Genomic DNA, 27,195 nt, shown 5'->3' on the forward strand with positions numbered 1-27,195 from the left:
AACAATCTGAGGATTTGTATACCCAGTTGACTGAAAATTAACCTGAAAATCCATGTGAAGGCTAGTTTATTTCTTTTCCCCTTTGTCCTGAGCATGTAGCCTTACAGCTTAATGAACGAAGTTTCTCCTTCCCACTCCCTGCCATGAGAGAATACTGGCTTTATTTTCTGTCTCCTTTGACCTGTGAGACCATCAAAACAAAGTTCAAATTTGTTTGGATTAGCAGATACCCATAAGGCAAAACTAGTTCTTACCTTCCCTTTAATTTTGGCTTGATAATTTGTTACTTTCTCTGTCAAATTTTTGTTGCTTTTTGGACATACTAAAAAAATACTTAACCCAAAGTTTTCATTTTTTTCTGGAGGAGAGTTGGTCCAATAATCTAACTAAACCATTTCTGAAAATGAATGTTTTCACTACAATTAATAAATTTTTCCATAATTTTTTCCTTTATTGTGAATTTTCTCATCCCTAAATCACAAATACCCTCCAGGGTGGTGTTCTAGTACCTTTATGGTTTCCTTTTTCCACTAAAATCTCTAGTTACCAGGACTTTTTATTTTTGGTTACTGTAATTCATATTTGAATTTTTAATCTGAATCTCATATCTTGATTATATTTTAGGAGCACTGGACACCAAGAGCTATTTTGCAGTTCCAGAAGTTGTGTGGTTTGAAGCCATTAGTGGGGGTAGTGGATGAATATGTAGATGGAATCCTTAACATTTTTCTGTGTGATACATCCTCAAATGAAGACATCTATTTCCATCATGTCTTGAGAACAGAGGGCCATGCTATTGTATGCCGAGAAAATGTCCCTTCTAAGGTGGAGTAGTCTGTTGTAATATATTTTATTTATCTCAACACTTCAAGGTGTAAGAGACTTTAATACAGAGGGTTATTTGATTTATCCTTTAACCTTAGGGACATCTGTGAGATTTATGCCTTTTTAATGCAGAGCACACTTACTTTTCCAATGACCACAAAAATCTACATTTGGCTTATTATTATTTAGAATGTGAATACTCTTAAGTAATTGATTAAAGATTCTATTTTACCCTGAAATATTTAATTCTCTGATGTCTTCTTAGAGAAAAGCAACTCTCTTACTGTGTAGTTATTAATAGCAATGTCTGCATCACCATTAATATTGATGTTGATAATTTTTGAACTGGGATAAAGTGTCAGTGTGGAAAAATTTCAACTATTAAATTTTTAGAAGATAATATATTTCCACAACATTTGCAAATTTTGAAGTGCTAACTTTTTCACTTTTTCTCTGAGTAATTAATCCCTTCCTCCTCCTTTCTTAAATCCTAGGGTTTCAGAGAACTCAATCCTTTAGCTTTATATACTAACAGTGCAGGGCCAGAGGATATTACTGTCTTGACAGAACTGGGTTATCCTTTCAAGCAGCACTATTTTAATGAAGACCAAGAGATAAGTCCACGATCGAAAGAGAGTGAATTATATACCCTGGTAAGAGGTTTTGCAAATATTATTATAATTCTTTTTACTATTGTTACATTTATTGTGTACTTACTATTTGCCAAACACTATAAAAAGCACTTTAACTGTTATATTATTGAATTCTCATAAAATCCCTGAGACATAGTTATGATAATTACCTTTATTTTATAGATGATGAAGCTGAGGTTTTCTAAACCTAGGAAAGTTTGGAAACTTTATGCAGTGATCTTACCTTCTGTCTCATTTGCTGTTTTAAACCTTTGCTTCTGTCATGCTTCCTCCTGAACAATTTCTCTCATACACTAAGTTCGATTGCTGACTTGCAGTTTTGATTTCAGCTACACTGAATGCTATTCTTCTTCCATTTATACTTCTCATGTTCTCATTTCTTATTTTCTTTTCCTCTGCAAACCTTTTGGCAACACCTACCACAGTAATAACAACAACAATAATATTATTATGTATTATTCTAACCCACGTTTAGTAATAATAAAAATAAAAAATAACAGCAACATCATTTTCTTTGAATTAAACATGGCGATATTATTTTAAGTATCTTTTATGTATCTGACTTTTAAAGTAAAATTATAAAGTTGATCTTATTTTTTTAGTAGAGATTTAATAATTATTGGGAAAGATAAAAAGGAAAGGCAGTTTTGACAACGGGGAGATGCACCTCCTCTGAAAAAATATGTATGAATGTTTACTGCTACATGTTTAAACAATATAGGAATTCTAGATTTCTAGTTTGTGTAAAAATTAATTGGGCTTGTTTGGTCCATAACACTTTCTGAAGCCTGAATTTTTCTTTCATTACTTGATTAGGACAATTAAGTAATTAATTACTCCTGATTATTAAGTAGTAACTTGAAACAACCCTTAAGATTTTTAGAATGTCCTATCACCAGTCTGTTCATGTCTTCCAATAATCATAGTTCAGCCCTGAAAATGAAATAAGGCCATCTTTTCTGCAAAAGAGATAAGACTTAAAACTCCACTGTCCTACCCCAGCCTATATTTTAACACATCAAGACTCTGATATACTACACACACACACACACACACACACACACACACACACTTACCTCTATACAACTAGTTCCCTGTAATTCCTACTCTTCTCTTAAATATCCTAATAATTTGTGCTGTCTCCTTCATCACATCTTCTAAGTCATCCTCCTCTAATAATATTTTGGTCATATCTCTGTGATGTTTCTACACTGAAGGTTGTACTGTAATGATCTGATTGTGTGTGTTTGTGCTGTATGTTGAGTTCCTGTATTTTGGCTCTCAAACTGACCACATCCTATACTGTTAACCCAGTACTGTTGTCATGAGGAATATAAAACTCAGAGGATACGTCTGCTTATTTGTTTACTTGTTGAAAAATCATTTCACTATGAACTTCACTTTACTTATATCTAAACCTGTTATATCTGGGGCCTGTTGCATTCATCTTTATATCCACAGAGCTACCCATGCACATTTTGTATTATGCGCTCAATAAATATTTGTTGGCCTGAATGAGGTTAGCATAATGGGAAGACCTAGGGTTATGGATAAAGTTAGAAAATAATGTAGCATTTGTATGAACCACAGCAAAAAATTCCTCCCAGAATTTATAGGCATGTAGATTTTGGAAATAAGAGTATAGAAAACAAAGTAATTTCTCTTTCATATCTGCTAGCAAAATACTAATAATGAGAAAGCTCTCCATCACCTTAAATCTGAGTCAATGGAACCATTAAAGGATTCTGAATTCAGTTCTTTGAAAATCCAAAATAAGAGCTGTGAAGAAGATCAAAAGTGGTTCATCCCAGAGCTGAAGACTCTAAAGGAAGAAAATGAGGTAGAAGGAAAGAGAGTTTTTTGAAAGCTTCATAAAACAAGTTGAAGAGTGTTCCTTTCTACTTTCTATCTAAGAGATTAACTAAAAATTGGGTTCTTTTTTATATGTGTGTGAGTTAATTCTTTAAATGATGGGTAGATTACTTCAGTGAAACTATCTGGCCTAGAGATTTCTTTTTCAGAAGGATTTAAACTATAAAATAAATTGCTGTAATAGACACAGGATTATTAAAGTTGACTATTTCATCTTGGGTTAGTTTTGGTATTTTGGTATTTTGTAGTTACTAGAGGTTTGTCAATTTTATTGAATTTTTTTCAAAGAATCAATTCATGGTGCCATTGATTTTATCTGTTATTTTCCTGTTTTCAAGTTCATCATGTTTCTCTTACCTTGTTTTTTTTATTTCTTTCTTTGGGCTTTTTTTTGCTTTCTTTTTCTAGTTTCTTAAGATGGAGACTTAGATTATTGATTTGAGAACTGTTATTTTTTTATTATAAGCATTTCATTTTATGGCCCTTTAAGTACCACATTAGCTATGTCTCACAAGTTCAAATATATTGTATTTTCATTCAATTCAGATTTTTCTAATTTCTCTTGAGATAGTCACCTTTGACCCTTTATTATGTGGGTTATATAATAATGAGTCATATAAATATGAATTATTTAGAAGTGTGTTGTTCAATTTCCAAGTGTTTGGAGATTTTCCTGTTATCTTTATTTCCAGTTTTTAATTTTGGCCTGAGAACATACTTTGTATGATTTCAGTTTTTAATATTTGTTTTGTCAACATAGGATATGGTCTGTCTTAGTGAATGTCTTTTGTGACTTTGAAGAGAATGTGTATTCTGCTTTTGTTGGATGGATTGTTCTATAAATGTCAATTAGATCCAGTTGATCAGTGGTATCATTCAATTCTTCTATATCCTTACTGTGTCTACTAATGTATTAATTCCTGAGAAGTATGTTGAAATCACTAACTATAATCTTAGATTTTGTCTATTTCTCCTTTTTCCTGTCAGTTTTTTCCTTATATATTTTGAGGCTCTGTTGTTAGGTGCTATTAGGATTTGTATGTTTTCTTGATGAATTGACCCTTTTATCACTTTGAAATGTCTTTTTTTTTATCCCTGGTTACTTTCTTTGCACTGAAGCCTACATTGTATTTTATTAGTATAGTCAGTCTCTTCAGCTTTACTTTCTTTTAGTATTTGCACAGTGTATCTTTTCCATTCTTTTACTTCTACATTATCTATATAATTATATTTGAAAGTACGTTTATTGAGATAGCATATAGTTTGGTCTTTTTAAAAATCCTTTCTGACAATCTGAATTTTAATTCATATGCTTAGAGTATTTTATATTTAATATTATTATTGATATGTTTTAACTTTTGTTCTACCATTTTATTATTTTTGTTTATCCTGCTTTTCATTTGTCTGCTTCTCCTTTATTTCCATTTTTTATTATTATTCTTTTTCTTATTTAGGAGTACATTTTAATTACTATATTTTTATTATATCTATTTGTACAGTTTTTTTACCTGTTACTTTGATTTCACAATGAGCTTAATCAGTATTTACCATTTCAGGTGGAATGTGGATACCTTGCCACTACATAGGTGTTGTCTTACCTCTTTCCATCCCCTTTAAGTTATACTTACATATAACAACTGTATATGTTGAGATTTATAAGTATCTTTTTGCTTTCCATGCTCAAAACATATTCTAAAAAGTTTGAGAAGAGTCAATTATATTTACCCAGATATTTACCATTTCCATTGATCTTCCTTTATTTCTGATATTCCAGGTTTCCTTCTGGTATCATCTCTTTTTTTTTCAAAGAAATTCCTTTAGCAATTCTTTTAGAACAGGTCTGCTGACCACGAATTCTTTTAGTGTTCTTTATTTGTGCATTTATTTCATCTTCATTCTTGAAGGATATTTTTGCTGGACATAGAATTCTAGGTTGCCAGTTCTTCTTTCAAACTGTTAGAAATTTCATTTTGCTTCCTTCTGACTTTAATGATTTCTGATGCAAAATCTGCAGTGTTGAAATTGTTCCTTTATAATAATGTGTCATTTTTCTTTGGTTACATTCAAGATAGTTTTTTTGTCTTTTGTTTTCAGCAGACTGATTATAATCCCTCTAGGCCTGGATTTGTTTGGGTTTATCTTGTTTGAGATTTGCTAAGTTTTTTTGAATCTGTAGGTTTATGTTTTTTTACCAAATTTGGGAAGTTTTCAGACATATTTCTTCAAATGATTCTTCTGCACTGTACTTTCTTTTCTCCTTCTGACATAAATTTAAACCTTTTGGTGTTGTTTTACAGATCCCTGAGGCTTGGGTTTTTTGTTTTGTTTTTCCCAATTTTTCTCTCTCTGCTGTTCAGATTAGATCATTTCTATGGATCCGTCTTAAAGTTCATGCATTCTTTATTCTCACCTCTGTCCTGCTATTGAAAAGATAGTTGGGTGTCTCACTATTCAGTATAAAAACCTTCACTTAATTCTACTGTTTTATTAATGTCTGCTCCACCCTCAATTTTACCTTCCAGAAGACCCTCTAGTCTTCAAGCAGGAGGAAAACATGTTGTTTCTTGGGGTCTTGGAATAGGGGGCGGTATCTGGAGATTTAACTGCTTCTTTTACAGAGTTTCAACCAGTGCTCTTGTTTTCATTCCCACTATACACCCTCACTTTGTACTGTCTATGCTATAAATTTGTGTTGCTTCTCAGTTTTCTGCTAAAGATCAGGATTCCACTTTCTCAGGACTGTTCAGTAAATTGTCACTTGTCTACTGTACTGTATCTAGAATGTAGACAGTGTTTTTCTTTTTTTCTGTTCTTTTTGGCCATGTATTTATACCTTAAATATCTTTATTTTGTTTCAGTGATGTTTCAGGAAAGAGAGAGTAATGAATTGTGTATTCAAGCTGTCATCTTTACCTGGAGTCAGGAAAAAATTATAGACCTAAATTTTAAAATGTACTCTTTTAGGAACTGTAAATTATAAGTTTTTCTTTGTCTTCTGATACATTCTAGGATGAAATACCCACTGGAATGCCATGCCTGGAATCAGTAACCATAGGTGATGATATTTGGGATGAGAACTGGTTACCTTTGCAGGCTAAGATGGGAGAATGTAATGCTGCCTCACACTTATTTACCGCAAGCCTTGATGGAAAGAAACTGTATTCATCATGTAAAGAAATGCCACGAAAGGTTAGGTTCTTAGGAAGACAAAAAGCACATCATTATTGAAAAAAAAAAAAAGGAAATGTAAATGTAATTGTCCAAGCCTTAAGGAAGCTACACATTCTGGAATGCAAAAGGATTTCTCAGACGATAATTCAGAATGCACTTTTCCCTTCCCAAAGATGACAGTGGTAGGGATGGGGCTGGGATGAAGCAGGGAAGAATACACCATGGACTTATTGTGCCCATCTGTTCTTTCAATCATTGTGATTTTTGCTTTGTCATGGGCACCTAAGTTCTATAAACTAAACTGTTTTCCCTAATTTTACTTTTTTGGCATTAGTCCTGAATAGAAATTCTGGATCCCTGCAGTGAGAACATTTATTAATATTGGGCCTAACTGTGTATTTAAAGTTATTTCCCACTGGTTATTAGGAAGAAGAAATATCTACAGCTAAGTTGCTCCTTACTATTTGTGCCATTTAAATACTAGATGACCATGACAAATCATCTAGGCATAACAACACTATTGAATACTACAAACAAGTTGTATTTGCTTTTATAAGATCTATATGTTCAAAGGAATTCCAGATATTGGGTAGGGACCAATAAAGCAAGGGGAAAAGTCACACTAATTTACAAAGTTTAATAAATACCTTTTCTTGCTTAATATACTTTGCCTCCTTGCTTTACCTTGCTCAAGTTACCCTCTGTTTGGATCATGTGGCACTATATCTTAGTTTATTATTGCATTTTTTTCTGTGTAGGATTGGTGGTTTTCTAAATCCAAAGATACATGGCAGGACTCATGGCAGCCTTCAGGCCTTGTGAATGGAATGAAAGTAGAAGTTCAAAAACCAGAAGGTCTGGATGAGCAGGAAGAAAATACTGGCACCAGCAGGATTCATAAGGTAAATGCCTAATGAATGCTATTGTGATAGGTTCTCATGAGGAAGTGCCTTTGTTTTTAGAAAGCCAGTTATGGTTAATGATCCCTTTCTTGGCATTTGGATCTTTTGCTTTTTGAAATTAATTTCAGTTAACTAATATAGTTATTCATCTCTTCAGAAGTAAATCCTGAGCCTAATAATTAAATGACTGTTTAAACTTCTATGTTACAGATAGAAAAAACAGGTATTTTCATGTAACAGCCATAAATTTTAAGTTCTGTATCTGTCTCATCATTTAAACCAGTTTTCTTCATTTGCTTTGGCAGAAAGCACTAACCCTGAAACAAAATCCATTTGTCTTATGCTTCTCAGAATCTTAAACATCCTGAAAACTGCAGGACAGTTTGTGTGAATCATGAAATTTGGCTGTCCGGCCTCTGTACTTCTATGTGTCATGTTAAAAATAAAGGACTCAATTCTAAGAGATTTGTTGAAAAGCAGAGTTGTGGAAGATAAATTTTCTGAGTGATCTTTTTCCTACAGAATGTGATTACCTTGTATGAGAGTATTGATAAAGAATGCTGTATTATATAAAACAGTCTGTTTTAGAAATATAGTTTGCTAAAAGCACATATTTAGTTTTAGGATTAAGATAGCCTTTCATATTTTGTTTCTCATGCAACTTTTTTTTTAAAGAAATAACAGCTTTTTGAAATATAATTCACATAACAACTCACTTATTTAAAGTGATAATTCAAATTATTTTTACTGTGTAACCATAGCTACAATTCATTTTAGAGCATTTTCATTACCCCTTCAAAAAAACCTGCTACCCATTAGCACTCACACCCCTTCTCCATCATTTCACAGCTTTAGGCAAATACTAATCTGCTTTCTGTCATAGATTTGTCTATTTGGGATATTTCATATAAATATCATACAATATGTGGTCTTTTATGATTGTGTTTATTGTTTTTTTTTTTTTCATTTGAAAGGTTAATTTATTCATACCCAATGCAATGGCTATTCTGCTGTTCACTTTTTTTTTTTTTTTTAGATAATTATTTTTTATTGAAGGGTAGTTGATGCACAGTATTACATTACATTAGTTTCAGGTGTACAACACAGTGATAAAACATTTATATACATGACAATTCTGGGTTCCAGCTATCACCCTACCAAGCTGTTACAATATCTTGACTATATTCCTTATACTATACATTACATCCCGGTTACTTATTTATTTTACCATTGGAAGTCTGTACTTTTTTTTTTTTTTTTTTTTTTGTGAGGGCATCTCTCATATTTATTGATCAAATGGTTGTTAACGACAATAAAATTCTGTATAGGGGAATCAATGCTCAATGCACAATCATTAATCCACCCCAAGCCTAATTTTCATCAGTCTCCAATCTTCTGAGGCATAACAAACAAGTTCTTACATGGAGAACAAAGATTGTGTTTATTGTTTGCTGTGCAGAAGATTTGTAGTTTCATATAGTCACAATTGTTTATTTTTGCTTTTGTTGCTTGTGCTTTTGGTTTTATATCCAGTAAATCATTGCTAAGACCAATGTCATGAAGCTTTCTCCTGTTTTCTTCTAGGAGTTTTACAGTTTTGTGTCTTACGTTTCAGTCTTTAATCCATTTTGAGTCCGTTTTTGTGTATAAGGGTCCAATTTCATTCCTTTGCATGTACATACCAGTTTTCCCAATACTGTTTGTTGAAAAGGACTACCATTTCCCCATTCTATATTGTCAGCATCCTTATCAAGTATCAGTTGACAGAATAAGTGTAGTTTTATTTCTGGGCTCTCAGTTCTGTTCCATTGGTCTATATACCATAATATTTTGATTACTGTAGCATTGCAGTATATTTTGAAATCAGGAAGTGTGATCCCTCTAGCTTTTTTTTTCCTCAAGGTTTTGACTTTGGGGTCCTTTGTGGTTCCCTACAAATTTTAGGATTGTCTTTTCTATCTTTGTAAAAAATGCCATTTAGATTTGATAAGGATTGTATTGCATCTGTAGGTCACTTTGGGCTCTATGGCCATTTTAATAATAATTCTCCCTATCCATGAACATGGAATGTCTTGCCATTTATTTGTGGCTCCCCTTTCTTTCATCACTGTTTTATTGTTTTCAGTGTATAGATCTTTCACCTCCCTGGTTAAATTTATTTATTTATTGGTATTTTATTCTTTTTGATGCCATTGTAAGTGGGAATGCTTTCTCAATTTCCTTTTCTTACAGTTAATTGTTAGTGTATAGAAATGCAACTGATTTTTGTATGTTGATTTTGTATTCCCCAACTTTACTGAATTTGTTCATTGGTTCTAATGGAATTGTTAGGATTTTCTACATAAACGATCATATCATCTGCAAACAGATTGTTTTTATTTTCCAATTTGGACACCTTCTATTTCTTGTCTCATTGCTGTGGCTAGGACTTACAGTACTATGTTGAATGGTGAGAGTGGACTTCATTGTCTTGTTCTCAGTCATTTTTAGATATGTTCTTAATGGTCTTTATTCTTTCTTTCTTTTTAATCTTTTCACTTGATCCTGTTTTTGGCATATGGGAAGAAAGAAAGGGAGAGCATACCTCATGATTTTTTAAATTGAATGTTGAACATTGTGGGTAAAGAATTACAGAGGCTCTGGGTGAATTATCTTCCTCCAAGGAAGGTTAAGTTTCTTGCAGCTCAAATACCAACTCACAAGTTTCTTGTGGCTAAAATATCATGATTAAATTAACATACACACACATATTGAGGCTTGGTTTTAGGCCTTGTTAGGACTGCCTTATTTCATCTCTGTCCTTACTCCTTGGGTGTGGCTCTACTCCTAAAGCATGATCTTTCTGGGGATTGCACCTGCAGCCTAGGGAATTTGCCAAATCCCCTCCCTTACAGTGAGGCTCAGACTTCATCTTCTGTCTCCTTAGCTTTGTTGAAATATAATTCACATACCATACAGTTCACCCATTTAAAGTGTACAATTCAATGGCTTTTAGTATATTCACTAGCTTATTAACATACTGTGCATCCATCATCATAAGCAGTTTTAGAATATTTTCATTCTAAATATTTTCACTCCGTCAAGACCTCCTCTACCTTGCCCCACTAAGCAACCACCAGTCTACCTTCTATCTTGATTTGCTTAGTTTTAGGGGCATTTCACATAATTGGAATCAATACAATATGTGGCCTTTTCTGTCTGGTTTCTTAGCATAATGTTCTTGGGGTTCATCATGTTGTAGCATGTTATCTGTACTTTATTTCTTTTTATGGTCGAATAATCCATTGTATGGATAGACCATGTTTTGTTTATCCATTCATCAGCTGATGGATATTTGAGTTGTTTCCAGTTCTTGCTATTATGAATAATGCTGCTGTGACATTTATGTACATGTTTTTATATGGACATACATTTTAAATCTTATTAGGTATATACCTAGGAGTGGAATTGCTGGGTCCTGTGGTAACTCTGTGTTTTGAGGAATTGCCAGACTTTTCCAAACAGCTGCACCATTTTACATCTCCATCAGCAGTATAAGGGTGTTCCAACTTTTTTACATCTTTACCATCACTTTTTATTTATTTTTGTATTATAGCCTTCCTAGTAGGTGTGATGTTGTATGTTGTGGTTTGGAGCTGTTTTTATTGCATATGTTAATGTTTCAGAAATCATGAACTTGTTTCTTGAAAGTCTGCCACTGACCTCTAATACCATGAAGGCGTATTTTCAGATAACTATGAGGCAGTCAATCCTTGATTAACTATAGAGGGATAAATCTGGTAGAGCAGTGCTTCTCAAACATGATGTGCATAGAAATCACCTGAGAACCTTGTGAAAATGCAGATTCTTGGATGGGGGACTGAGGTTCTCCATGTCCAACAAGCTTGCTTTTAAGTGATGCTAAAGCTGCTGGTTGGTGAACCACACTCTAGACCATCGTTCAGGGGAGGAGACTCTTGCTGTTCAATAAAGTGCTTAAATTGACTATAGGTATTTACTTTCAAAGTATTATACAAATTTAGAAAGCATTCACCCATGCCCTTTTTTCAGTGTAAAAAGCTAATAGTAAGACTGTATCTTAAATGTGTTTTAACAGTGCATCTTTCTTCAAAATCATATTTATGAGGAAAGAAAAAAGATACAGCCTTTGAAAACTGGCTTCTGATTTTGATTGTTATTAAACTACTGGAAATAAGAGCAGAGCATAGTGTGAAAAACAGTTGGTCTGAGAGTTTTATAATCTAGGACGTTGTCTTTGCCACTGACCAGGTGGTGGTGTGGTGGAGCATAGAGAGCAAGACAGGGCTGAGTTGCGATTTCTGCCTTGTTGCTTACTGACCAACTTTGGATAACTTATTCAGCCTCTGGTCAAAATCATTATGTTACCTTAAAGAAGCCATAATGAAGATGACATAACACTTAACCTAGAATGGTCATGCTGACACTTAAATGAAGAAACACGTGCAAATAACCTAGCACTGTCCTGGACAATGAGTGCTCACTGAATGTTACTCTTTCCTTTCCTGCCCTTCTTCCTCAGCGAGTCTAGCCACACTCAGCACCATGTGCTCAATAAGTGTTTCTCTAATTGACTTGATGGTCACCATGCTAGAGAAGGACTTGTGTTTTCTAGAGACCATCTTGGTTCTTAAGTGAAGAGTTTGTTAATTATGATATGAAAAATATTTGTCTTTTGTATATAAGTAAGAGACCAAAACAGATTCAATTCTTCCTGTTACACTAACAGTTACTTTTCATGCCTTTGCCACATTTTTCCCATTCTGCAGCAGCCAAACTTAGAGAATTCTTCAGATTTCTCCACATTGCCCGAACTGGAGGAGTTCCCCCTCAGCCAGTCACCGGAGCCAGAAGGGAGCCTGTCTGAACCTTACAGCATTCAGCCGCCAGCCAAGCGGTTTGAGCTCTCCACAGCCACACTCACCTCGTCTCCGCCAGGAGCCGGCTCCTCAGAAGAACACTCTGGTTCAGGTAGTTTTCCACATAATTGACAAATACAGTGTTTTGCCTACTAAAAATCTTCATTGTCTTTTTCAGAACATAACTTGAAAAATCTCTGACTTTAACATTTGTTTCAAGTCCTCATATTATTTCTGGGCTCAATTGTTCCCTCTCACTTTGTCACTTTTCTTATTTTCTGGAATTTGGTGGGTGGGAGTCAGGTTTATATGTACAGTAAAATTTGCCAGTTTTTAAGTATACAATTCTATGAGTTTTGACAAATGTATACAGTCTTGTAATCAGTGTCACAATCATTATATATATAGAACATTTCCATCAATCTGAAAAGATTCCTTGTGTCCCTTTGCAGTCATCCCCCACCCCTACCTTGTTGGCTCCTGGCATGTGACTTTCCTTTTTCTAGAATTTCTATAAAGGGAGTCATACAGGATGTAGTTTTGATGTCTAACTTCTTTCACTGAGCATCATGTTTTAGAGATTCATTTATGTTGTTGCCAGTATCAAAGGTTTGTTTCTGTTTATTGCTGAGTACTCACTTGTATGAATATACTACAGTTTCTTGATCTGTTCAGCCAATGACAGATATCTGGATTATTTCCAGATTTGGGCAATTATTGAAGCTGCTCTGAGCTTTCACATACAGTTCTTTGTATATACACGTTTTTTATCTCTATTCAGTACATAACTAGGAGTGGAATTGCTGGATCATATGGTCACTGCATGTTCAACTTTTTAAGAACTGCCAAAATGTTTTCCATAGTGGCTGTGCCATTTCTTATTCATACCAGCAATATATGAAAGTTCTGATTGTTCCATCTACTTGCCAGTACATATCATCAGTCTTTTTAATTTTGTCATTCTAGTGAGTATGTAGTGGTACCTTATTGTGGTTTTAATTTACATTTCTCTGTTTGTCAGTGATGTTGACACTCTTCATGTACTTATATATCATCTATATATTTTCTTTACTGAATTGACTAAGTATTTGCACATTTTTATTGGATTATCTTTTTATTGACTGGTAAAAATTCTTTATTCTGGGCACAAAACCTTTGTCAGATATATATATTGCAAATATTTCCAAGTGTGTGGCTTCCCTTTTCATTACCTAAACAGCATCTTTGGGAGAACAAAAGTTTTCATTCTGATGAATGTTTTTCTTGAATGTTTTATTTTTATTGAATGTTTTTCTTTATAGTTTGAGCTTTTTGTGTATTTCTTAATCTTCCCTAACCCAAGTAACTAAGATTTTCTCTTACATTTTCTTATAAAAGTTCCATAGTTGTAAATCTTCATTTAGGTCTGTGATGCAGTTCACTAATTTTTGTATATGGTATTATATAAGGATTGGTGTTTATTTTGATTACATATAATATTCATTTGTTCCAGCACCATTTGTTGAAAAAACTGCCCTCTCTCCATTAAACTGACTTGATACCTTTGTCAAAATTCAGTAAAGCTGTATATGTGAAATTCTATTCATGGACTTTGTGCTATGTTCTAGTGGTCTGTATGTCTGACTGTATACTGCTGTCTTAATTACTGTGGCTTTATAATAAGTCTTGAAATTGTATAATGTTTTCAGGTTGTTTTGGTTATTCTATTCTATGTCATTTTCCATATGAATTTTAGATAAACTTAATTTCTACTCAAAGCCTGCTAAAATTTTTATTGGGTTTTTAAAATATAGATAAATTTGGGGAGAAAGTGACATCTTAAAATATTGAGGGTCTTCTGGTTTATGTATGAGCATAATCTCTCCATTTATTTCTGTCCTCTTTAATTTCAGCAGTATTTTGTAGTTTTAAGTATGTAGGTGTTATTCCTAGTTTGTTAAATTCATCCCTAAGTATTTTAAATATTATGCTGTTGTATAAATTATATTTTTATTTCAATATTGATTGATTGTTGCTAGTTTATAGAAATATGGTTGATTTTTATATATTGTCATCATATCCTGTGATCTTACTAAATTTAGATCGTTAGTTCTGTCTTTGGCTTTCTCTGTAGACAGCCGTATCCACCTTAAACCACAGGGACCTCTCTACAGACCTCCAGCCTCTCTCCTCTGGTACTTTCCCCCTCACCAATTCGAGACAAACCTTGACCGGCATAGACTCCAAACTCTGTCTTCTCAACCCGGTAAGAACCTCCAGGCTGAATTTGGATTCCCCATCCTTGAGCTGCAGCCTGGAAGTTATCTCGACAGCAAGCTAAGGTGCTTACAGGGCTCGCTGTGTCTGTCTTCTGCTCAGGGATCACTGTTCTTGGGTGCTTAGTGCTCCAGCTCCAAAAAGCTGTTGTTTCATATATTTAGTCCAGGTTTCCAGTTGTTTAAAGCAGGAGAGATTGTTTTTCATCCCCTATTGAAATAGCATCATGTCTGGAAACAGAAGTTTTGCTACTTATTTAATTCTTTGATCATGTGTCCACACTTAATATTCTTATATCTTTAAAAATATGAGCTCACCAACCTTTCTATAAAGCCACATTGTTTCATTATAATTTGCCATCTCTTTTCCTCTCTAGTGGGTGTTAATTGTAGTTTTATGAACAGTTTTACTTTTTAAAATACCCTGTCAAGGTTTCCTTCAACATAATTTATCACAAATGTATGGAACTTATACCACATACTACTATGCTAAATGTTAAAGAGGAAGAGAGGAATGAAATACTGAATTGTGCCTGCTTTTTCTCTGAATTTTTTGAAGTCTGTGTTTTATGGTCTAGAGCAATACTTTCAAACTGTCAGTCAGCATACCTGTTCCAGTCTATGAAGTCTGTGATGATGGACAACACAATAGCCTGTTGTTTAGCTCACCTAGATTCTTTTCCCTCAAAACAGGGCTTTCTGGAAGAGAAGCAGTGTGTTGGCTTAGATGTGTGTAGAAGTTCCATCTGTCCTTGTAGGCAGGTAACAAACGGTAGACCAGCTACTTCAGTGGCCCAGGCCTAGAGTGCCCCTGTGAGAATGCTAGCTTGCCCTTCCTTGGCTACTCAGAGCTCTTGGCATTGGGATTCCCCACAATTCATCTCATTTAAGAGGCTCTTTTTTCTTAGTTAAAACTAATTCCTAAGTAATTCATTTTATGACTGATAACTACTTTTTGGAACTTCTTAGCAAACTCAGACTTGGTCAGTTTTGTTTTACACTGACAGACTCAGTAGAATGGAGCCACTTAGGTAACAGAGAAAGCTCGTGGGAGACCATTTTGTTTTATGTTGCAAGGAAATAGGAGCACTTAAGGAGTTTGAATTATGTCAATTTATTTTTGTGATGTCCTAGAAATAATTCTTCCCTTCCATGTTCATAAGTACATTTTTTTCCCACTTGTTTGCCCTCATCCTGACTAGAATTTATTTTATCTCAATGCATGATTCCCCATCCTCATTTCCTTTCCATTTGTTGATCCATCCTCTCTGATCTGCCATTGGTAATTGTCACCACCTAATAGAAGATGATTTTTAACACATGTTGACAGAGGTCTAGAGTGGGAGAGAAGGCAGTGAGTGTGAGAACACGTTGAAAAGACTTGTGTTTTCTTTCTTTCAGTGGGAAGTTCTCCAGGGAACCTGAAGAATGAAAAGTTTTCTAGTAGCCATGCTATTATAGTGTTCAAAGACAAGAGTCATGGAGCCATGGACCAGCTCTCTCTGATTTTGTCTCCTGAGCACCAGATTTCTCATAAGCTCTACATTCCTCGAAGTACAGCCACTGCTGCCTTAGGAGCTGCCGCGAGGTTAGCCACATCCAGGAACCTTCTACAATGGTACCCAAGTGTGAAAAGGATGGAAGCCTGAGTAGGGGAGGGAAGGGTGGAAGGGAAGGAGGAAAAAAATAAGGCAGCTGCTCAGGGCTCATTGATTTCACATTCCAAAATAAGGAGGAAGTATTGAGACAAAATAGTATTTTGATGGTTGATGTCTTTGTCTCTGTGACTATATATTAGCTTTATTATGGCCACTTTGTTGTGTAAGTATTGATATGTAATGTTTATTTTCATTTTTACTGATGTTTCTTATATAGTTTTGTTTATTGTTTACTTTTATTTAATGTAGTAGTTTAGAGAAGCTTTTATGTTTTGTGTTTTTTGTGTTTCTATAATGTCTTTCTTACACATATCATGACTAATAAATGAAAACTGAATAACTAATGTTTTGTGATCCATATTTAGTAAAACAAAAATTATCTCTCATCTCTGTCTCCAGAAAAATGATGTCTGAATTTTAAGGCTGCTTTCTCTATCTCATTTGAAACCTGTATTTTCAAATATAGATAATTTAGGGTTCCAGTCCTTACCATCGTTATTTCTTTGAACTACTAGGACCAGTAAGAAATCCACACCCTGAAGTTTTGGTCATGTAAACACTTACACATTTTAAAACTTGAACTATCTTTCAGTATAGACAATTTCTTGAAGACTAGTAATGATTATAGAGATTGCTAAAACTTAGCTGAATGAACGTCTCTGTAGCCGTCACAGTTTCCAGGAGCTTTGATGTAGCAGTGATTCAGCAGTGGTGGTGGTTAAGCATTTATACAACACGATGTTCCCTGAAGTCAGATTGTGTGAAATATTGACATCCTGTTAAGCTCATAGTGTAAATCATTAAGAGAAAAGAAAAGACCAAAAGGTAAAATTAAATAACGTAAGGGATACTAATTTCCTTGTGGTAAAATAGCAGACTTACCCTCAAATTTAAAAAAATCCCATATAGAGGCATTTCTTAGAAATAAAATCAGAGAAGGGGGTGTGACTTATTGGCATGCTGCATAGAGCTAGATTCTCACCTTTCTAGGCTCTCTTCTAAGGCCTCTTGTTTGGTATTAAATGGGAGACCTAGCCCAAGTTCTTTTTCTTTTCCTACAGTAAGGAATTTCTCTTCTTTCCTTCTTAGTTACTTAACCAGCAAAATGTCCACTGAGGAAGGGAGTGAGATGAGAGTAAATATAAAAGTGCATTTACATTCAAATAGTACTGCCTGAAACTTCTTTCTGGTAATTAAGTAATGAAACAAACCCAAAGTCTCTAAGTACTGATAGTTTTTGGCTTAAAAACCTAGAGAAAACATGATTAATGCAATAAAATTAGAAGACCCAGATTCACCTTTAATTCCAATATATCTATAAGAATGACAACGTACTAACTGACATACATATAATCTGGAAATATCACTGATAGTTGGCCCAACAGAAAGAACAGGTTCCCACTTGGGTTTTTTGTGATTTTATGTCAGACTTCTTTATTGGAGAAGACAATTAAGAGTTATATGGAGGGTCAATGAATAGTTAAATATCATCCATGATACTCAGCTGTGATATGAACTGGAAAGCTCTGTTTTTCATACAGGTTTAGTTAATCCACAATTTGTTTCCAAAGAAGAAAATTCATTTTGGTATTATGCTTGTTAGAATTCTTCCTTTAAAGAAGAAACCAAGTTTGTTTCCAAGGGTGGACCATTGTGTTTGGGGCTTCTCCAGAGGGGTGACCATTGGGTTTGGGGCAGAGTTAATTCTGGTAGAAGCAGTATCTACATATTTAGTAGGTCAAACTGTAACCCTCTCTATAGCATTACTGAGTACCTACTAGGAGGAGCTTGGCCAATGGCGGGCTAACCCGACAAGCGACTAATCTTATATTTGCCAGTTAGATATTGATGGGCCAATAGGGGGTCATTGAGACAGAGCCATCTCAAACTGATGAGTGTCAGTTAACATCTTGTTTGAGTTAGCAGAGTGGAGAAGGAACCTTGGAGAAAGACATTTTGACTGCTTGGCTTTGACTAGGGCAGATAGTCTGTCAAAGCCCAAACAAGGTGGGCTTTGTTTGGTATTTAAGTAAAATGGCCCGAAGTATCAAATTTAATAGATCATTTGAAAACGAGTAAATAGGTTTACTTATATAGGCAGTAACAACAATAAGAAATGTTGAAAAGGTAGGTAGATGTTCTGTGGTTTAGGGTAAAATTAATTATATTTTATTGTCAAAAGATGGATTGACATCTATTCTTAGAACAGCCCCACCCTCACATTTTTGGTGTTAAGGATCTATCAGAAATATTGACTAGGAAGTGGGAGCCTGAGGTGTGTTAGGGGGTATAAGGAGAACATACAGGAAAATCCTGGTTATAATTCCTGAGGAATGGGAGAGGCTTTACCAACAGCCATTTGGGTTTAACTCCAGTGCCTTGTAGCAATACCCATCTTCCAACCAAAAACACACCATGGGTTATCAAAAGAAGGGCCAGTCTAGCTGCAATCAGCCATGCTTTTTCCTGTAACTCACATGTTTGAATTGCTGGTTGCCCATTGCAAGGCATGGGGAAAACTAGAGCCTTCTGCCTACAATCAGAATATGTCTGACTTCAAATTACAGAATTTTGATCTAGAAGGGATCTTAAATGAGGAAATTAGAGGCCTAGAAAGACTGACTTGCCTATGGTCATATAGCTTACATTCCCCTATCTGCTGACCCTCAGCCCAGTGCCCTTTCCACAAGAAAATATTGTGACCCTGTCCTGCATAGTTTAAAAGATTATAGCCAGAAGACATAGTTTGGTAGGTAAGTTCAAAAGAAGGTGGTTCTAATAGCTGAGCAAACCCCTGGTATTAGTGATAGGAAATATTTACAAGGTCAGCAGTGTAGTCCAGGTGGCTCCTTTCTGCTGCTCTTCTTTAGCAAAGCCAGCAGAAACGCCCGTTTCCCCCTCCCCTTCACTCCCCGCTCCACCAGGCACTCACTCTCAAAACTCACTCCCCCTTGCTTGCTTGCTGTGCATGTAGAAATGTTGCAAATACGGAAGCAGAAAGATATGTATTGCTCCCCTTGCCCTTTGTTCGGGGCTCAGACCTAGGGAGATTACTCCCCTCTGAGCCCACCGGTGTAAAATAAACCTCAGCACTCCAAGACCTCCGAGTGCTGCTTGGTTCTTCTGTCAGCGATCCAGTCCAGGTTTTTTTGGTAACATTAGCTGTGAGATTGATTTACAAATTCTTGTGTTCTTGAATGTGGATAGCTTAAATAACAGTGGGCCAGCTCTAGGGCTGAAGATTCTGAAATGAGGGCTTGGTGAGAGAGGAGAAACCAATGCCTTACAGAGCAGTCTTTCTGAAGCTTCCTATTAACATGTAAACCATGTAGTAAGGCCTTTCCAATAAACTTTTAAGTGTCTTCTCAGAATTAAATTAATCTTATTTAATACATACAGTGCCACACACAGCATTATTCATAATTTGGGAGGAGCCATCACTAAAACATTTAAAAGATTGCATTTCCTGTATCCCATTCAGATCAGTCACCAGTCAACCTAGTAAGTTGGCTGGGTTTGGTATTCAGCATGTGAACTATAAAAGCATAGTTTTCAGGAAATAATTTTAGTTTTCTGTTGGGTATAATTTTGTTCTGTATTTCTGTTAAAATTTAAAAATTTTTTTTTAATTTATGGAAAAATGCTTATAAGAAACTTTACTTGATTATTACTTCTTGGTGCCAATTTAGATAAATAATTAGATGAGGAAACCAGATTTATGACTCTGTCTGTACTCTCTAAACTTTAGCCTGTTGGAACCAGAATACTTTAAACTCTGCTATTGTTTAACCACATAGACAGAAACTGCTTTAACCTCTCAGCCAAGGATTTCTCTAATATTTAGAATCTTAATTGACTAGTGTGTCACTTTCCACAAATCGAATGTTTGACCTACCCCAAAACTGAGTAGAGAACTTAGTCATAACTAAATTTTCTTGGTTATAAGCATAGTTTTCAGGAAATAATTTTAGTTTTCTGTTGGGTATAATTTTGTATTTCTGTTAAAATTAAAAAAAATTTTTTTTTAATTTATGAAAAAATGCTTATAAGAAACTTTACTTAATTATTACTTCTTGGTGCCAATTTAGATAAATAATTAGATGAGGAAACCAGATTCATGACTCTGTCTGTACTCTCTAAACTTTATTTCAGAGCTAATGGTAAGTCTTTGGGACCAAGGAATTATGATTAGCCTAATCTTCAGAGTTTGTAACAGCATTTTGTTGTATTTACTTAAATACTTATGAAATCGGGATTTGTCTTGTCAGAAATGTCTAGATGTCATCTTGTAATCAGTGTTTGTTGTGATGATTCTACAGGAATGAAAATATCACTTAAATATGTGACCCAAAGAACTTGAGTAAAATAGAAAATTTCCCTGTAGAGTTGTGAAAACAGATTTGACGGTCTTCTTGACTAAAATATTTGTCTTCATTTTTGGCTCAACTTCTTTACTCTTAAAGTACTTTGGCCTTTGTAAACCTTTGCTACACTGTAGATAAATACTTTTATTCCATGAAATTGGAAATTCTTTCACACTGGAGCCACTGCTTGCGTACCTGACAGCCACATTTCAAAGGCTTGTTCTCTTCTTTTGTTTATAGCAACATGTTCAAAAACAAACCCTTCTAAGCCACCTCCCTTTTTAGACTGTTCACATGCTGAATACCAAACCCAGTCCCATGGTAAACTGTAATTCAGCACTCTTTCAGCCCCTTACTTGATTTCCTCATCCCAGTTAGGTAATGGAGCTTTGCTTGATCTGCTGTTCACTGGACCGTAAGTGAAAGGTAAAGACAGCTCAGTTTATTTCTTACTAGAACAAATGACTGCTTGACAAAAGCAGTGTTGTTACTCATATGTTCTGATGAAAAATCTCCTCTGATACCATATATATGAAAATACCTGCCAGTTAAATAAGACTCTGTGTGTAACATTTAGGATTCTGACTGTAAGGCAAAATATATCCCCAGTGAGATGATCCATATTTCCTCCTCATGATACCTTCCTTTTAATGGATACCAATCTTCCCCCTTGCTTAACATACATGAGATGGGCTAGAGCGAAAAGTTTTATCATTTCTTTTCTGAATCTTAAAGTAACATTCCTGTACTGATCTGGAGTTAGGACAGTTAAACAAATGGAGAGTAGGGGGTTGGAATATTACCCTCTGCTCTGTGAATTAATTGACTGTGATTAAGTGGTAACATCCTTTTTCCATCTCACATCTTAGGCAGTGGAATATAAATTTCTGATCAGGCAGACAGAATGTGTTTTTCAGCAATTGATGCAGATTTATCTTTGCTAAAACTCTTTAAATTGACACATGACTCCACCAAAACTTTTTGGTCATTATGTAGTTTTATACTTGGAATTGTTCCAACAGTTGACTTTACTCAGATTTATGAAGCTCAGCTAAGTTGCCTCTTTCAAAACTTGCTTTAAGAAAAAAATGGTGAGTTTATAATAAAAGCCCAATGAGTTGTAGCAAACATCATGTAGTTAATTATCAATAAGCCTGCATTCTGTATTGGCTTTGCTTAGGATCTTTTCAGATTTGCAGAATCATTTAACATATTGTGGAAATCAATTTGTGGTACCAAATCCAGACTTCCATGGAATTTTTGTCTTGTCTTTCAGCCAAGTGGAAAGAAATTAAGGCTCACTGATAGTACCTTGACCTTGTACCAGTCATACATGGAATAACTCCTGAGACATATCCTTTTAGACCATTTGAGCAAGTTGGAGAGCCATCTGCTCGACATGACTGTAGTGTGTAAGAATTTCTAAGTTCTATATGCAATGGGCCAGGGATCCCTGGCCTTTTATGGCATCATTAACTTTATTTTAAATAGATGGCAAGCACCAAGGACTGTATTCTGAGAAATTGTACATTCATACAAAATTGTTCCCTAATTTCTATTCCATGACTCCTGAAACCTATTGTACATTTTCTTGAACAGAAAAAGTACAGAAAAATCACCCTGATCCTACTGCCCCCCACCTCCACCCCAGTGTTCCCATCACCATCCACTAGTCAGATATAAGAGGAGTCATCCTTGACTGCTTCCTGCCTTCATCCCACATTCAATCCATTATAATAAAGGGCTATCAAATTCTAGCTCCTGAGTATCTCAGTCTATTTCTGTGTAGATCTCCTGCCACCAACTTGGGCCAAGCCATCTTCATGTCTTTTCTGGCATGTGACAGATGTTCAGTAATTTTTATTGAGTAAACAAGATAATAGGATGCAAATAAGGTTAATTGAAATCTTGATCATTTTTCTACAAGGCCATATTTGAATGTCTATGAAACAGAAGGCTTTTTTATTGGGAGGCATCTAAACAAACAAGTAAAAATCCCATTAAAATTTTCCATTTAGAGTTCAATAAAGAGCACATTCTCCAGGGAAGAGAACTAGTAGAAAGACTGGAAATACTTTAGAGTATTACTATATACCTGCACAAACCATCCTTATTTGGTTATTTTTCTGGTTTCGTTTATGAAAGAAAGTGGGAAAAAATTAAGTTCAGTATTTGCAATTTCTCAGCAACCAGCATCTTACCTCTTTCAGAAAAGTGTGTCTTACCAGATTGGCTCCTTTTAGTTTATTTTTCTTTATTCTTGGAGGCATCCAAGACATCCCAGTTTATTTTCCAGAAGGTCTTTTCAACACCACAGACCCCAGTTTAGTGGTAAAACAAGAATTCATTTAAAAGTGCTCTTTGGGGGTAAGGTATCAGTTTAGACATAAACTGCTTTCTGTGGACTTTCTGGTGGCCTCTCGTTTTGGGGCTAAATTTATAACAGAGAGGAGAGAAAGACCTGTGGTAGGGCTGGACAGTGCCAAATAGTGGACCCCAGGGACTAAAACAAAGTCAAACTCATTATTTTGTGTGTGTGACATTTCTGTCATTAATACTGTTAGAGACTGTATTGACTTTGAAGATCAATACTGTGAGGTTTTCTGTTTTGGATTCAGCGTAGTGTGAGAAAATGTGATAGACTACATGCCCATCTATGGAGCCAGTAGTAATTCTCTTCTATTTGTTAACCAAATAGGAATCATTATATCTTGATTTGGCAAGATAAACTGATACATTTGGAACCTGTATAAGCCAGAAGCTTAACAAAATTGAATTTCCTACCATCTTTGGAAGGAGTCTCTGGGAATTTTAGGGTGGTCCGGTATAACAAAGGGCATCGACTCAGAATTTGCTGGCAACACTTCCCCGGGGCTTTCCTTCCACACTGGACACAACTGAGCTTTTAGGAGCAGCTGCTAAAGGCAGTGAGGGAATGATATATAAAAGTCTTGTAAGACTTTTACCTTGAGGATAGTAAACCCATAATTTCTCTACCTGAATTACTCCTCAGAGTAGATTTGGTGAATGGAATATTTCATCAAAGCTGCATTTTTAAAAAATTGTTTTGTTCTGAAAGTCAAATGAAGTATTCTTTTGAGATTAGGTTTTGCTTTCTCCTCACTGCTAGGTGGTGCTCTAGGACAGAGTTCTGTTGCCAGACCTGGGGCTAAATAAATCCTTTCCTTAAAATTCTTTGTTGCACAGCACTGTTGAATTTTTAAGAGTTGGAAATGGAACTCAGAGCTCACTTCATCCGACCTTTCTTTTAACTTGAAAAAACAAGTTAAGTGACGTAAGTGAATTCTTTGGGAAGTAAGGGTTTTAGAGTAATTCTCAAAGGGTGATCCTCCTTCCCACAGTTTAAAATTTCTCCTTCTAGTTTGACCTTACAGGAAGCTGCCACAGAGCTCTCCCTTTTTACAGAACTTAGACTTTAATACTGTTTGTCTGTCTTTATTCCTTCAAGGGAGTGGGGAAACACCAACAAGCCTTTACTCATATTTTTACCTTTTTTTACCTACTCTGTTTTTACCTTTTTAATAAGTTTCCATTGTAGAAAAAATGCAAAATTCTCACAATTTAGGCACACTTTGAGTCTTAAAAAGGATTTTCTTTTTCCAGGGCATTAAATTTTGTATGTTTATATGATTCCTGGGTGAAGGTCCTTAGCTTCCTCAGATTCTCAAAAATGATTAAGAATGCCTGCAGGAATCCTGCATCCTGTGTTATAAGACCACATGGGCTCAGGTTCTCTGTGGAGCTGTGGAGATAGAAAATAACTACTAACACTTGCAACTTGACTCTCAAACGAAGACAGACAACTTCTGTGGCACATAGTGGGTTTAGCTTGCAATGAGATCTTGAGGCAGTGAAAATAACCATCACTTGCAAAGGTCTTTACACATTGCAAAGCAGCAGAGAAAGCTGCCATCAAAAGTTAATAAGCTTAGATCACATTAACACAAGGTTAGTGTCTAAGACAGGAAGTTACAAGTTCAGCACCCTACACTCTAGCCAGCACTGCCTTTACAAGAGGCAGACCACCATTCACCAGAGAATTGCATGGGTAATAAGAGTTTTATTGAGTTCATATTTGTTTGTTCCAAGTGCTGTATGTGGATTATCTTAATCCTTACAACACTATGGGTTAGGTACTATTATTAGTCATGTTTCACAGATAAGGAAATCGAGGCACAGAAAGGTTAAGTATTTTGTCCATACTGTGACAGAAATTGTGTCTTAATAATCTTAATATTAATTTACTAAGTATTATATGCCATACCCTTGACATATTTTATCTGATTTTCACAGCATCCCTATTACTATTTCTTTTTTTACAAGAGGAGAAACTTGAGGCTCAGGAAATTAGTAATGAACTCAAAGTCACATCTAGTAAATGGCAAGAAATAAATGTGCCCGATTCCTTCAAAGAGCTGTCTAGATTGTCTCCTGTTGAACTTCTCCTATTCCCACTCATTCCTACCTACACCACTCACCAAAGTGCTCCTGTTGAGATCCCCAGTGACCTCCACGTTGCTGAATCCTTCAGTATCAAGTTCCTTTAGTATTATTGCTTTAATTACCATGTATATGCTAAAGGCTCTCACATTTAGATCTCCAGCCCAGACCTCTCTCCTGAACTCCATATCAAACACCTACTTGACCTCTCCACTCAGGTATCAAACACAGCAGGTCTGTAGTGGAACTCATGGTCTTTGCTCCACCTGCACCCAAATCTAACCACCTACAGAGCCTTCTGTAACCTAGGTGATTGCATCTAATCAACTCCATCTACCTACACAGGCCAAAATCTTTGGAGTTATCACTGACTCCTCTTTCTCTCATACCCCAAACTCCATCAGCATGGAAGTCTTATTGACTAAACCTTCAAAATTACCTGGAATCTGACCCCTTGCACCCCCACTCCTGCCACTGGATCTGAATCCCAGTGATTCACTTGGGTCTCTTCAGCAGCCTCATCTGCCTTCCCTGCCTCCTACGTGGCTCTTTCACTGTTTTCCACAAAACAGCCAGAGAGAACCTTTCACACTAGAAGTCAGGGCTCAAAACCCTCCAAGAGCCCCCAGTTTTATTCACAGTCCCTACTGTGGCCCACAAGTGGTGTTGCCAGATAACATGCAGGATGCCCAGTTAAACAAGCATTTCAGATAAATAATTTTTCAGTTTTAAGTATGTGTCATGCAATATTCAGGACATAGTTGTACTCCCTCCCCCAGTGCCCCTCTGACCCCACAGCCCGCAGTCTCCTCGCTCATTCCTTCCCACCCACACTTCCCTTGCTTTCCTCCAGCGCAAACAGGCAGCTCCCACCTCACCTCTGCCCTGGCTGTTCTCCTTGCAGTGTCTACATCTACTCAAAGAAGTCATTTTGAAAACTACTCCTTAACCCCCGCACTCTGGATCCCCTTCACCCTGCTCTACTTTAATCCACAACACCTTAACTTGTAACGTGCAATAGAACTTTTTATTATGTGTTGCCTATCTCCAACAACCAGAATATAAACTCCATGAGGTAGGTATTTTTGTCTGTCTTGTTCATCATTGTATGCTGAGAACACATGGATACATGATAATTTGCTGAATGAATGATTTCAAAAGCCTCTGCTGCTTTCTTCTGCATTATATCCCCTTGTTTCACCTTGCTTGCATGACAAATATTTGAAGAACCTGGGAGTGTGTACCTGGAGATGAGATTATTGGCCATGATGGGGGATGCATTTACACCCCGGCTGTTAAGGTCCTTTTGTCCAGGAACATTCAGGTCAAGGCACAGGACTATCCATACCTCTCTGCCCAGGCAGTTATGTGCTCATACTGTCAGCATTGCCTTGTACTTAACAAAAATCTTGTTTATTTTCCACATGCCAAGTCTATGCAAAACTCCAAGGATACGTGGATAAACAAGATAATTTGTAATCCTACCTAGAAGGACCTTACAGTGAGGTTGAGGCTCCTGCCCGTCTGATAAAACAAAAGGGAATCAGACTGACTGGCCGTATTTGCTCCCTTCCTATTAGAACACTACAGCTTCCAAGTGCACTGTGTATCCTATCATCTCCCCCTAGGTTTTCCCCAGTGTGGCAACCCCCAAGAGAAAAACAAAGTGACTATTAAGTGGGCGCAGTGAGGAGAGCATCTGCCCTAGCCTCTCTGTGACCCCAGTGCAGGAGCGCAGATATAAATTAAAGCAGCCAGGAGGCCTGTTGGCGTCAGTCTCCAGTGACGCCACCAGGAAGGTGGAGTGGGAGAGGGAAGATGTGTGAGTGCACCCAGGGGCACAGAGAAGCCGAGTTCATTACCCCAGAGCAGCTGGAGAGAGAGAAATTGTTGCAACTGGGGTAATTATAATTACTTGATAGCTTCGGATACATTTTTGACCCACCTTATTTCTGCGTATTATGTTCCTGAATTACTGATTAGAGAAATTACCATTTTAATATGCAGTTGCTAATGAGAAAAGACTAGGGCCGTTTGTAGAAGTATGGTAATCGCATGGATACAATTCATCAACTAGAAGATAAAGAAAGAAGTGTCTTTTGGGGAGGATGGTTTTCTCTTCTGCCCCGTCATTCTGGGTGGGTCTTCAGTACGTTC

General features: G+C 36.0%; 1 protein-coding gene across 3 annotated transcripts in view; it reads left to right on the forward strand.

The window, feature by feature from the left end:
• Positions 1 to 16,542, forward strand: part of TDRD5 (tudor domain containing 5) — a 93,625-nt gene extending 77,083 nt beyond the window's left edge. For 2 of the 3 annotated variants that reach the window (XM_036905920.2, XM_036905922.2), the window contains exons 12-18: positions 625 to 825; positions 1,320 to 1,478; positions 3,157 to 3,318; positions 6,360 to 6,539; positions 7,280 to 7,423; positions 12,211 to 12,412; positions 15,957 to 16,542. In XM_036905920.2, coding sequence (XP_036761815.2) covers positions 625 to 825; positions 1,320 to 1,478; positions 3,157 to 3,318; positions 6,360 to 6,539; positions 7,280 to 7,423; positions 12,211 to 12,412; positions 15,957 to 16,204 — 1,296 coding nt within the window. In that variant the 3' untranslated portion in view covers positions 16,205 to 16,542. The remainder of the gene's footprint in view (positions 1 to 624; positions 826 to 1,319; positions 1,479 to 3,156; positions 3,319 to 6,359; positions 6,540 to 7,279; positions 7,424 to 12,210; positions 12,413 to 15,956) is intronic. The other variant, XM_036905921.2, reaches the window with a different exon arrangement.
• The last annotated feature ends 10,653 nt before the right edge of the window (positions 16,543 to 27,195 follow it).

The sequence above is a fragment of the Manis pentadactyla genome, chromosome 9 (assembly GCF_030020395.1).
Source record: "Manis pentadactyla isolate mManPen7 chromosome 9, mManPen7.hap1, whole genome shotgun sequence".
NCBI classification, from domain to species: domain Eukaryota; kingdom Metazoa; phylum Chordata; class Mammalia; order Pholidota; family Manidae; genus Manis; species Manis pentadactyla.